At 48.5% G+C, this 13,221-nt stretch overlaps 1 protein-coding gene across 10 annotated transcripts in view; it reads right to left on the bottom strand.

The window, feature by feature from the left end:
* DOCK3 (dedicator of cytokinesis 3) overlaps positions 1-13,221 on the bottom strand; it is a 604,430-nt gene that overhangs the window by 66,763 nt on the left and 524,446 nt on the right. For 6 of the 10 annotated variants that reach the window (XM_043550357.1, XM_043550355.1, XM_043550353.1 and 3 more), the window contains exons 32-35: positions 12,667-12,815; positions 4,098-4,183; positions 2,611-2,637; positions 2,395-2,490 (exon numbers count right to left, since the gene is read on the bottom strand). In XM_043550357.1, the coding sequence (XP_043406292.1) occupies positions 2,395-2,490; positions 2,611-2,637; positions 4,098-4,183; positions 12,667-12,815 (358 nt within the window). The remainder of the gene's footprint in view (positions 1-2,394; positions 2,491-2,610; positions 2,638-4,097; positions 4,184-12,666; positions 12,816-13,221) is intronic. The other 4 variants (XM_043550359.1, XM_043550356.1, XM_043550354.1 and 1 more) reach the window with 1 other exon arrangement.

The raw sequence follows: 13,221 nt of genomic DNA, 5'->3' as shown, positions 1-13,221 counted from the left end.
CTCCCAATGTCGACCATTAGGTCCTCCGACTCCACCACCTCCTCGGCCTGCAGACCCATGTTGCACGCCATCCTGCGAAAGAGGTCATGGTGGGCACAGCTGTCTATGGGGGGCGGTCCAGAGACAGAAGTGCTTGCAACGGCCTCATCTGGGGAGGAGGAGGAAGAGGCTAATCGGGGAACAGGGTCCTCCTGTCCCTCCTGCTCGTCAGAGACCTCCTGTCCTGTCTCGCTGGCTGGACCAGGTAGACCAGGGTCCTGCTCAGGAACTGGAGTTGGTTCTGTGGGCGGGGCGGGGGGTGGGGGTGGGGGTTGCGGGCACGGCACCTCCTCTGCACCGCTAGGGGTGGGGCCACTGACAGAAGCCTCCAGCACCTGTGGTTCAGAGGCAGCCAATCGGGATCCTTTAGATTGGGTGCCCTGCGCTTGGTGGTACACCCATGGCATCCAAAATGGCCACTGCGCTGGTCCTTGCCACTGAGTAGGCCATGGCCTTGCCCCCACCTCACAGCATCCATGGCCCAACCGGTGCCGACCCTGCTCTGAGTATCTAGATCCCGTCTCCGAGTAGAAGACTGGGATCGGGACCGCAGTGGCCAGGGCAGTGCCGAGCAGAGCTGATCCTGCAAGCAGCGCTACACTGGGGAGCGGTGTTGCAATGCCGGAGAGTGGTGCTGCAAGGCTGGAGAGCAGTGCTGTGAGGCTGGAGAGCAGTGTCACGATCTGGAGCTGTGTGGGGTTGCTGAGTGGCACTGGGACTGGTGCTGGGAGTGGGACCTGCTGCTTGACGCGGATCGACGCATGGATCATCATTGCAAACTGGAGTGCTGGCGTGACCTGGACCGGTGCCGCGAGTCTGAGCGGTGCTGTGATTGCGAGCGGCATCGGGACTCTAAGCAGTGCTGCAATTCTATCAGCGATGCCGAGGGACGGAGCATCGCCAGTTTGCCTCGAGACGGTGCCACTCGATGCGGTACCGGAGGCTTAGCCTTGGGTGTCTGCCAGCGTCCTTCTGCAGTGCCGCTTCAACCATTGTCGCCAAGGTGCTACACACTGATGAACTTGGCGCCAGGTATTGCCGCACTGGTGGAGGCTGTGGTCTAAGTGCTGCCTCCATAAGGAGCTGCTTGAGGTGAAAATCTCACTCCTTTTTCGTTCTGGGGCGAAACCCCTTACAAATCCTGCACCTGTCGGCTTTAGACAAGCGTCGTGGGGTTACTCGTTGGCCTGGGCTTGCTGCAGGACTTGCAGGGCTTGAACCTCTCAGACTTGGGCATGTAAGCCCTCCCAAGGAAAAGCGGTCGGCATAGAGAGTAAACCCCCCAGCCCAAGTGCTAACTACTAACTATCAACTAAGAACTAACTAATAAGTACAGAGAACACAAACAAAGCTAGGGAAATGTGGTAGAACTTGCTGAGCAAGTTCCAAAGACCGTCACTGTCACTAAGAAGGAACTGAGGAGGCGCCAGGTTGGCAGGGTCATATACTGAACTCCATGAAGGCGCCACTCCAGGGGGCTCTACAGCCGGCCTGACGGGCACTGCCAGGGGAAAAAACTTTCCAACAACTGTGCACACACACCTAATTGGAATTGATATGAGCAATCACTCGAAGAAGAACTGGAGGTTTTGTCATGTGGGTGGGGACAACTGGGGCTTCTGGCACATGAGCACGGGAAATTATTTGAGATTGTTGAATAAAGTACATTAGCCAAATGTTTCTGTTACAATGATCAGCAGCAAAACAGCTAATTATTAGTTAAACGGTTGTCTTTAAGTTCCAGAGATAACAGTCCACTGAGATGAATGGGACAGTTCACTACTGTTTCATTACATCTGTTTATGTTCTGTTCACACTTTCAAGATTTTCTTTACAACCATTAAGGTTAGAATTTTTTTTTTTTAATAAATGAAAGTTGAGATTCATGAACACGATCTGCTGCAAACTCCATGGTCACTGAGTCATGGAATACATAGGGCCCTGCTTTTAAGAAAGTCTCCCTTAGCTGAGTTAGAAGGTATTGTGTTAGACTTTGATGAATCAGGGCCAAATATTCTAAGAAGAGAGCTAAATTAATAACTTCCAACAGTTCTATAATCCTTTAGCCTCATCATCAAGTAAACTAAACACCAGTTTCATTCTGACAATTTATCAAGAATGAACAAGAAGTAAATGAGAACGTGTGCCTCCACTATCTTAATTCAGAAACCAACAGTTCTGTGTAATGGCTGCTCTCACATTACTCCACAGCACTGAATTAACTGATTGCTTCAAAACCAATACAAAACAGTTCTCTACACAAAAATAATTTGGTGCATTACTAATTCTGTACACCCTTCTTGCAGAATGCTAGAATACTTATACTCAGAACACTTTACTGTGGTAACCAGGTACCTGTAGTCAAGGAGACGCTCCATGAGGCGAGTAACTGATGTAACAAAAGAGACGCCAGTCTCCCGCCACGTCTCTTGTTCAATCTTCTCCAGCAGGCTGTTTGGAAATGAAGAGGCAGCATATGAGGCTTTCCTGGAAACGGTATAGATCCTGGAGAGAGCCAGGGGCAACTTTGTTTCTCTCTCATGCAGAAGACTGACAGAATTACAGTCTTACCTGGGGTAGGGCCCAAAGAGCTGGGTTCTACTCCATGCAGCATGAAGCAAAGACAAGAAAAGATGGAATTGGCAGCAAAAGGTAAAATTTCCCATCACAATGCTGCTTCAAACATAGGAAAGAGAACACTGCACATAACAAAAATTTGTTCCCAAGCTGCTAATGGTAGCTGCTTATAGCAATGGAAAGCTATGACTGGGAAGGAGCCTAAACCCACTGTAACACATTTTATCCCCTCAGTTAAACTGTTAAATTCTGGTCTCTAATGAGCAATCCCAGTTCAACATCTTGCATCACAACTGTTATCACAGATATCATCAGCTGCAGCAAGGGAAATACAGAACATTGTTCTTGCCAGGTAAATAAAAAGAAAAACAAATTTTCCATTATTTTCTTTTCAAATGTATTTGCTATTTTTGCATGTATGCTGATGGAGCCAAACTTTCAAAAAGTGGTTTCCATTTGTGTGCACTCAAATACAAGTGCATACTTTCTGAGTATTAACATAAAGGTGCACAGGTTATAGATTTATCTGCATACCCAAAATGATGGGTGTGCACAAGTAAATTCTATAATTTCCATGCAGAGGTGTTGATGCACCAAAAATGCATGTAGATGTTTGTATACATCAAGCTGCATGCACATAAATGGAGACTGGATTGAGATCCTTTTGAAAATTTGCCCTGTATTCTGTTACTGATCTCAGAGGGACCACTGGATCAATTAAAGACTCAAGATTTAACTCAGTGGAGATTACAGAGTGGGTCACAATATATGCCTTCAAACCAAGATCAGCTTCCACCAAGGGAGGCATTTGAAAATCAGACTTGGACACAGCTCAGCACCCGAGAACTAACCATGTGGGAGGGACAGATCTTGAGATTTCAGGTTAGCCTCCGACTATCATTATTGTTTCTTGGGTTGGAAGGGACTGGAAATGCTGTGCACTGATAGGCTTTGGAGGGAGCAGTTTCCAACCTTCAATTAATGTATGACCTTCAAGAGCAAGGTAAGCAAGGGGAGAAAATGGAGGGAAATTTTAAATGCCCCAAAACAGACTTGAACTGCTTGATGGTTTAGCTGGCCCTCTGAACAACCTGAAGACTATGACTTCACACTCTGATGTCACAAAGCTGAGCACTGGCTTGTCTAGTGTGTCTGTGATAGGAACATGGACACCACTTGGCACACTGTATACTGTAACCTATGCAGCATCAATACTAGATTTTATTGCACGAAAGATACAAAAATATATTTTTATATTCTTGTCAGTGTAAAAGGGATGGTAAGCTTTTTCATAGCCCTCTCTCTGATTTGTGGCCAATGTCACGATAACCTGTCAGAAGTCCCTGTTCATTACTCTGTGTTCTGAGGGAGGCCACTTCCATTGCTGGTATTTTACAATGAATCATTACTTTGAAATTTTACCAAGCCTTCTAAAGGTGACCTTGTAACATGCAAGATGAAGGGAGAGCGGCATTGCTTACAGTAGGCTGAAGAGCTCCCTGTAGTTCTCATCTCCTTTTCCTTCTGATACCAAGCTGTCCAGCTTATCAATCAATTCAGCTTCCACCTGGATCAGGGAGAAATAATGGGTTAGAAATTAACTGTGTTTGCAGAGAAGGTAAATTTCAAAAACTTTAAAAAGGCTGAGACTGTATTTCATGGATAATTTCTTATGTTCTGCAAGTTGCCAGATTTTACGGATGGATGATTTCTGCCCTGATATAAAAAAGCATCTGAAATAAAACAGACCCCTTTCAAATCTACAAAATAATGGCTCAGCGGATTCAGTGAAACAACTGGCCTCATAAGGGTCAGTGGAAGAGGTGGACTACAGAGCTCAATTATCCTCTTGCTGAGCAGAGGGGTAAAATGGGCTTCCCTGTGGAGATAGGCTTTTTGTTTCTTACAGGAGTTCTTGTCATCCATTTTCTTTGTTTTTAGCAATACCTAGATGTGGACTTTCTATAAATGAACGTATTAAGTAGAATCTTACCCTGTCCTACCTGTCAGCAACAGAAAAAAAAATGGTTACCTACCTTTTGTAAAAGACAGTTACCTTTTCTGTAACTGGTGTTCTTCGAGATGTATTGCTCATGTCCATTCCATATTAGATGTGTGTGCTCACCACATGCACTGGTGCTGGAAGTTTTTCCCTCAGTAGTATCCATAGGGGACCAGCTCTGGCAACCTCTGGAGTGGTGTCTGCATGGGGCAGTATAACGGGCACCACCGGCTCCCCCAACCCTCAGTTCCTTCTTGCCGGAAACTCCGACAGTGGGGAAGGACGGCGGGTCATGGAATGGACATAAGCAACACATTTCGAAGAACACCACTTACGGATAAGGTAACTTTCTTTTCTTCTTTGAGTGCTTCCTCATGTCCGTTCCACATCAGGTGACTCCCAAGCAGTACCACTGGAGATGGGTAGAAGTTCACGGACGTGTAGATTGCAACACAGCTCTGCCAAACCCAGCATTGTCCCTGACCTGCTGAGTGACGGCATAATGGGTGGTAAACGTGTGAACAGAGGACCACGCTGCAATTCTACAGATGTCCTGGATAGGGATGTGCGCCAGGAAGGCCGCCGAAAACGCCTGCGCTCTCATTGAGTAAGCTCTGACAATCAGGGGCGGCGGAACCCCTGCCAGGTCGTAAGAGGTCCTTATGCATGAGGTAATCCAATTGGAAATCCCCTGCGAGGACACACGGTGACCCTTCATCCTATCTGCTGTAGCGATGAAGAGTTGAGTCAATTTACAGAAAGGCTTGGTACGTTCTAAGTAGAAAACCAAGGCCCTCAGGGCATGAAGATGCCTCTCTTCACTGGTTTTGTGCGGTTTGGGACAGAACCCTGGGAGGAAGATGTCCTGGTTCATATAGAAGGTGGAGACCACTTCGGCAGGAAGGCTAGGTAGGGCCCAACTGAACTTTACCTTTGTAGAAGACCATGTGTCATAAATATAAAGGGAAGGGTAAACACCTTTAAATCCCTCCTGGCCAAAGGAAAAACCCTTTCACCTGTAAAGGGTTAAGAAGCTAAGACAACCTCGCTGGCACCTGACCAAAATGACCAATGAGGAGACAAGATACTTTCAAAGCTGGAGGGGCGGGGGGAACAAAGGGTTCTCTCTGTCTGTGTGTTGTTTTTGCCGGACCAGAGCAGGAATGCAGGTCAGAACTCCTGTAAAAAGTCAGTAAGCAATGTAGTTAAATATGCGTTAGATTCTGTTTTGTTTAAATGGCTGATAAAATAAGTTGTGCTGAATGGAATGTAGATTCTTGGTTTGGGTCTGTGTTCACCTGTGCAAATTGGTGAGGATTTTTATCAAGTCTTCCCCAGGAAAGGGGGTGTAGGGCTTGCGGGGATTTTGGGGGGAAAGACGTTTCCAAGTGGGCTCTTTCCCTGTTATATTTGTTAGACGCTTGGTGGTGGCAGAAATAAAGTTCAGGGACAAAAGGTAAAATAGTTTGTACCTTGGGGAAGTTTTAACCTAAGCTCGTAAAAATAAGCTAAGGGGGTTTTTCATGCAGGTCCCCACATCTGTACCCTAGAGTTCAGAGTGGGGAAGGAACCTTGACACCACGTATGGAGTTTCTGAGATCAAGGCTTTAATTTCGAAGACCCGTCTCACTGACATCACCGCCACCAGGCACGCGACCTTCCATGACAAGTGGGAAAAGGAGCAGGAACCCAGCAGCTCAAAGGACGGGCCAATGAGCCTAGAGAGGACCAAGTTAAGTTCCCACTGCTGGACAGGAGCCCGTACTTGCAGGAAGAGTCACCCAAACCCTCTCAGGAATCTGACCATCATGTTATGGGAAAACACTGACAGTCATTGGATCAGCAGGTGAAAAGCGGAGATGGCCGCGAGATGCACTCTAATGGAAGAGTGTGCCAGGCCCTGGTTCCTCAAATGGAGAAGGTAGTCCAGGACAGCCTGTATGGAGAAACCTGAGGGAGAGATGCCCCGTTCGGATGTCCAGCGGGAAAACCTTGTCCACTTGGCCAGGTAAGTCAGTCTAGTTGAGGGCTTCCTATTTTCCAGGAGGACCTGTTGGACTCCTTCCAAACAGGTCTGCTCCTCCGGGTTCAGCCACACAGCATCCATACCAAGAGGTGGAGGGACCCGAGGTTTGGGTACAGGAGTCGACCGTGGTCCTGTGACAGCAGGTCCGGTCGGTTGGGCAGGGGCCAGGGAGGGGCTGCTGACAGGCTCGTGAACATGCTGAACCAGTGCTGGCGAGGCCATGTCAGGGGGATCATGATGACCTGTACCTTGTCTCTCTTGATCTTTGCCAGGGCCCTGCTGATGAGTGGAATCAGAGGGAATGCATAGGGAACGCAGCGGGTCAGGCTCCCTGACCACGACAGGAGGAAGGCATCGGAGAGGGAGCCCTTGCTCAAACCTTGCCAAGAACAAAACCAGTGGCATTTCCTGTTCTGTCTGGTAGTGAACAGGTCCACTTGGGGCGTTCCCCACCTTTGGAAGATCATTCAGGCTACCTCTGGATGGAGTGACCACTTGTGGTGAGAGGAGAAGTCCCTGCCGAGCTGGTCCGCCAGCGTATTTCTGATGCCGGGAAGGTGACAAGCTTCCAGGTGGATCTCGTGGCCGATGCAGAAGTCCCATAGACAGAGAGCCTCCTGATAGACAGCCAACGAGCGTGCTCCCCCTTTCCTGTTAAAATAGAACATTGAGGCTGTGTTGTCCGTCAGGACTCATACCAACTTGCCCAACAGGTGGGGCAAGACGACTCCGCATGCCAACCGGACTGCTCAGAGCTCTTTGATGTTTATGTGTAACCGTGCTTCGTCCAGGGACCACATTCCCTGAGTCTGGAGGACACCAATATGCACTCCCCAGCCGAGGTCTGAGGTCCCAACCCCTTCCAGGACTGTTCTGTGGTTGGTCCACCACCTCAGCGAGGTAAGTATCACCTGGGGAATGGTAACAATCTTTTCCTGTGTGTCTCGGGACTGGGAATAGACCATTGGCAGCTACTGTTGCAGGGGCCGCATCTGGAGCCTGGCATAGTGGACCACGTAAGTGCATGCTGCCATATGGCCCCGCAGGCACAGACAGACCCTGGCTCTAGTCAGAGGGAATGTGGAGACTTCCGCAATGAGGTTCGTCAATGTGTGGAACCTTTCCAGCGGCAGGAACGTCCTGCACAGGTCGAGTCGAGGACCGCGCCAATTAACTCTATCCTCTGCACTGGCATGCACATCAACTTTCTGTCGTTTACCAGTAGACCCAGAGAGCGGCACATAGCTTGAAGCACCGTGACATCCCTTTGCACTCGAGACCTGGAGCTGCCCTTGACGAGCCAATCATCAAGGTCTGGGTAGATCTGGATACCTCGGCGCCTGAGGTAAGCTGCTACCACTGACATGCACTTGGTGAACACCCTCAGTGCTGTAGCCAAGCCGAACGGGAGGACCACAAATTGGTAGTGGCGGGGCCACACCATAAACTGGAGGAAGTGTCTGTGTCCTTGAAAGATCGCCATATGGAAGTATACATCCTTCAAGTTGAGGGCGGCATACCAGTCTCCCGGATCCAGGGAGGGGATAATAGAAGCCAGAGAGACCACGCAGAACTTTAGCTTCTTTAGGTACTTGTTGAGGTCTCGCAGGTCCAAGATGGGCCACAGACCACCCTCGGCCTTTGGGATTAAAAAGTACTGGGAATAGAACCCTTGTTCTAGTGCTCGAGAGGAACTTCTTCCATCGCACCCAGTTGTAGCAACCCCTTTACCTCCTGCGTGAGGAGACTCTCATGAGAGGGGTCCCTGAAGAGGGATGGGGAAGGCGGGTGGGAAGGGGTGGGGATAGAAAGGAACTGGAGGGTATAACCCTGTTCCACTGTGCTGAGGACCCTTCCATCTGAGGTTATAGCTGTCCAGGCAGGTAGGAAGAGAGAAAGGTGGTTGGAAAACACTGGGAAAGATGGGTCTGGGGAATAATCTGTTAGGTCACCCTCGGACGCAGCCTCAAAATGACCGTTTGGCCCCCTGCTTATTATGGGTCGAGCCCGACTGGGCAGAGGGTGGAGGCGGGTGGCTCGGGCAGCACTTGTAGCCTTTGGCTCATTTATGGGGCTGGTCCTGCTGAGGCTGGCTCCTCTGGCCCTGCGGCTGCTCCAGTTTGAACCCCTTACGAGCCGGGGCTGGGACGTAGAGATCCAGGGTTTTCAGGGTGGCGTGGGAGTCCTTGAGGCCATGCAATTTGCTGTTTGTTTGCTCTGCAAATAGGGTCCGGCCATCGAAGGGTAGGTCCTGCATAGACTGCTGGGCCTCGGTGGACAACCTGAAAGGGACCGTGAGCTACTATGGGCCAGTTGCCGGGAGGATCGTCCTGAGTAGGGCGACCTTCCTTTTGGAGATGGGCCATTATGGCCCGGTGATCGGCGGTATCTCGTGTTTGATCGGTCCTGGGGTTGGTAACGAGCCCTTGGAGATAGTTGGGGCTGGTCCCGGAGTTCTTGCTGCGAGGCTTGTGCCTCAGAGGGTCTGTGCCTATCTACCGGCGAGGTACGCCTCGAGTCCCTCAACCGGTGTCCCCTGTGTGGGGACTGCAGAAGACTCTGCTGAGCCTGCCTCTCCAGTGCTGAGGCATGGCGGCTGCAGGCGGGCAAACACTGGCGGGATGTCCATCTCGATGGGAAATGGTACCGCTGAGGCAGGGACACACGCATAGATCCAACGCGGGTTTTCCCCAAGACCAGGGTACCATGGGAGCTGGTGAGGGTGGCACTGGGAGCATCAGGATCTCCTGAGCTGCTTGAAGGGCTTCAGGTATCGATGGCACCTGATGCTGGCTGGGGCCTGAACTGCTATCTGGAGCCGCAGGCAAAGCATGGGATGGCCTGCACCACTCGACTGGAGCTGGGGCCCGACTTCCCAAGAGTTGAGTTGCCTGGTACCGATCTTGGCTCGCCCCCTGCCCTTTCCTTTCCCTTGCCAGAGGTATGAGATCTTCCCCTCACAGTCTTTTTCGGTTTCTTGACTGAAGCCATGGAAGGAGACCGGTGCCAGCTTGTGGACAGCGCCTGGGGAGCACTGCACATGGAGGCCATGGTGCTTGGTGTGGAGTCAGACCGCTGCTCTGGTGCTGGAGTGAGTGTTGACTCCATTAGGAGTGCTCTTAGATGGATATTGCGCTCCTTCTTCGTCCTAGGTTTGAAGGACTTGCAGATACAGCACTTGTCACTTAGGTGCCCTTCACCTAAGCACCTTAGGCAGCTGATATGTGGATTGATTATGGGCATACGCTGTTTGCAGCAATCGCAGGGCTTAAAGCCTGGGGACTGTGGCATGTCCCAACCCCTGTCTGGGTCCCATTTGTGACTAACAAAAAGTTTGAGAACTACTACTAAAGGTAACTAAGAAACTACTAACTATATATAACTATTTTACAGGATTTCAAAGTTTGCAAGAACAAAGAACGAAACAACGCTAGCCAAAGCAGCAGATATTCCAGCACCGTCACTGGCGACAAGAAGGAACTGAGGGTGGGAGGCGCCAGCGGCGCCCCTTATACCATGCGATGCGGGTGCCACTCCAGAGGGCACAAGAGCCGGTCCCCCACGGATACTGCTGAGGGAAAAACTTCTGGCACTGGTGCATGTGGCAAGCACACACACCTAATATGGAATGGACATGAGCAAGCACTTGAAGAAGAATTGTTGTTCTTCAAGCTGTATTGCTCACGTCCATTCCATTCTAGATGTGTGCGCATGCACATGCACAGTCGTCACAGATTTTTGATTTAGCGGTATCCGTAGGGTTGGCTGTGGTGCCCTCTGGAGTGCTGCGCTCATGCGACGGTATATAGGCATTGCCGGCCCTACACCCTCTCAGTTCCTTTTTGCCGGCAACTCCGACAGAGGGGTAGGAAGGCAGATAATGGAACGGACATGAACAATCCATCTCAAATAACAACAGTTACGAAAGGTAGGTAACTGTTTTTCTTCTTCAAGTGCTTGCTCATGTCAATTCCTTTCTAGGTGACTCACAGGCAGTATCCTTAGAGTTCACAGTCGTGCAGCTTGCAACACTGGTCTACCAAAACCAGCATCGTCATGGACCTGCTGGGGGAGTGTGTAATGAGACGTAAACGTGTGGATGGACAACCAGTGGCCCTGCAGATATCTTGACTCGGCACTTAGGCCAGGAAGGCTGTTGCCGAGGCTTGGGCTCTAGTCAAGTGGGCGGTTACAGTCGCCGGTGGAAGCACTTTAGCCAGATCATAGCAGAAAAGGATGTAGGTGGTAATCCATGATGAAATTCTCTTGGGCGGACACTGGAAGACTTTTCATCCTGTCCGCCACTACAACGAACAACTGTGTCGACTTACGGAATGGCTTGGTCCTTTCAGTGTAACAGGCTAGTGCGATCCTGACGTCCAGAGAGTGTAATTTTCACTCCTCTTCTGACTTATGAGATTTTGGAAAGAAGACAGGTAAGTATATGTCCAGGCTTGTATGAAACCGTGAAGCTATCTTGGGCAGGAAAGCTGGATGCAATCACAGCTGGACCTTGTCCTTGTAAAACACCGTATAGGGAGGCTCCGAGGTAAGCGCCCTAATCTCAGAGACCTTCGGGCAGAAGTTTTTGTCAGCAGGAATGAAACCTTCTAGGAGAGTAGAAGCTGGGAGCAGGAAGCCAAAGGCTCGGGGTCGGGGGGCGGGGAGGAGAGAAAGATGTTTTATTGTTCACCCAACTGATCACTCTTTTTAATTGTGATGCATAATAATAAGCCAAGTTAGGGAAAACACTAAGCAGTGCTTTTTCCTGCTTTAGCGATCACTAACAAAGATTCTGGAATCATAACTCACTTGACAATTTTGTTGATGGAGCATGAGACAGAATAAAACACATTTGCTCTACCATCATTACAGCACATTGGCTTTCCAGTACTCACAGCAGAAAACATTTATTTGTGCCACTAGCCTAAGCTCCAGAAGAGTCACAGAGAGTAGGTGTGTGTATTAACAAGGTGCACATTTTCAGTTTAGTTTCTGACCATAACGATACACTTTACTATGACATGGGTCAGTTGCCATAAAGAAGAGCAAGGAGGAGAACGTAGCCTTTTGCTAAGTCCCTTTAGAGTGTAAAGTGGCATTTCTTTACATTCAATGCAATGTGCCTTTATTGATTTTTTCCCTCTTCTTTAAAGTGGATGCCTTTTGCTACAAAATGTAGATTTTGTTAGTAAATAGTAATCATAACAATAAGCTAAATCCTGAAAACATTATTATTATCATTAGTAAACATGTATTAGTAAATTTTGAGATCAACAGGACTACTTATGGGCTTGAATTCAATCATGTGCTTAAGTGTTTGCAAGATATGTGCCACAGATAAGAAAATGCCTGCCTCAGAGGGCTTATAGTTTAAAAGACAAAAAACCAGACATCAGGCTACACTCTCATTGTAGCTAGCATCTGTGGAGATGCACTTTTGATAGGCCAATGGTAGGAAAATTGTTAAAAAGTCTCAATGCCCATAAAGCCATATAGGGTATTTCATCCAAAGATTTCAAGCACTCTATGTATTTTTATTAATCACATGGTACTCATTGTACAGATGGGAAAACTAAATACCTTTACAAATCTGGCCCTAGGTGACTAACCCAAGGTCATACAGAAAGTTAGCAGCAGGGCCAGGAATAGGAGTCTTGACTTCTAGTAAAACACTGCAACACTAGAATACCTCATCACATATGGTTTAGAAGCATCCATTGTTTTTACCATTAGGAAGGAGAATCCACTTTCCCTTGCTCCCTGTGCAGTGAGTGCAACACTGTGTTCTGTATTAATAGGAGAAAATGCCTTATGGAAATGTTCATATAATGGTGGGACTTTGGTAGCAGTGTTGTAAAGGATGTTACTTTTTAACTAGTATCTATCTATCTATCCATCCATCCATCCACGTCAACTGCTCCCTCACATTCAGAAACAAACTATCAGTACTTTTAGTGCAGTGTTGCAGAAGGGCAGAACAACAGAGAGGATATAGCAAGAGCCTGAAAAACCGTATCACCTGTTTGAAGTTGCCATTTTTCCTCTGCTCCCAGTCCATCATGTCATGAAAGATGGGGATCATGATGTTGCGGACCTCTGTCTGTGGGACCAGTGTGACACCAAGGAAGGGGCCAATCATTCCCGGAATAAAGTGAATTTTATGTTCACCTGGGCAACACAAAGCAATTTACATTTAATGAAAGCCTTCCTTTTTTATTATTCCCTGTTGAGAAGAAGGTGAGACTATATGGTAAAGACACATGCAACTTGTCCCTGCATTAAGCCTAAAGAAGCAAACAGGTTCTTTCTCCAAAAATTATCAAATCAATGGTACTTTAAGTTTTCCATGGTGAAGTCTGCCTGGTTATCTTTACATTAATTAATCTTTACATTTAGCAGAAACTGCAGATCCTACAGGGAAACTCATTCAATATCTGCTTCACCTTTATGTGTCAGATGCATTAATTCTGCCAGAGAAGGTGGAGAGATTCCACTGCCGTTTTGGAGGCTCTGGCTCCTAAGGAGAAAGGGATTTTTCAAAGGAACTGTGACAATAGTATTTAATGGATCAGCT

This window comes from Chelonia mydas, chromosome 7 (assembly GCF_015237465.2).
Source record: "Chelonia mydas isolate rCheMyd1 chromosome 7, rCheMyd1.pri.v2, whole genome shotgun sequence".
NCBI lineage: Eukaryota > Metazoa > Chordata > Testudines > Cheloniidae > Chelonia > Chelonia mydas.
The sequence above is the reverse complement of the archived record's forward strand: the minus strand, read 5'-3'. Positions and strand labels throughout refer to the sequence as shown.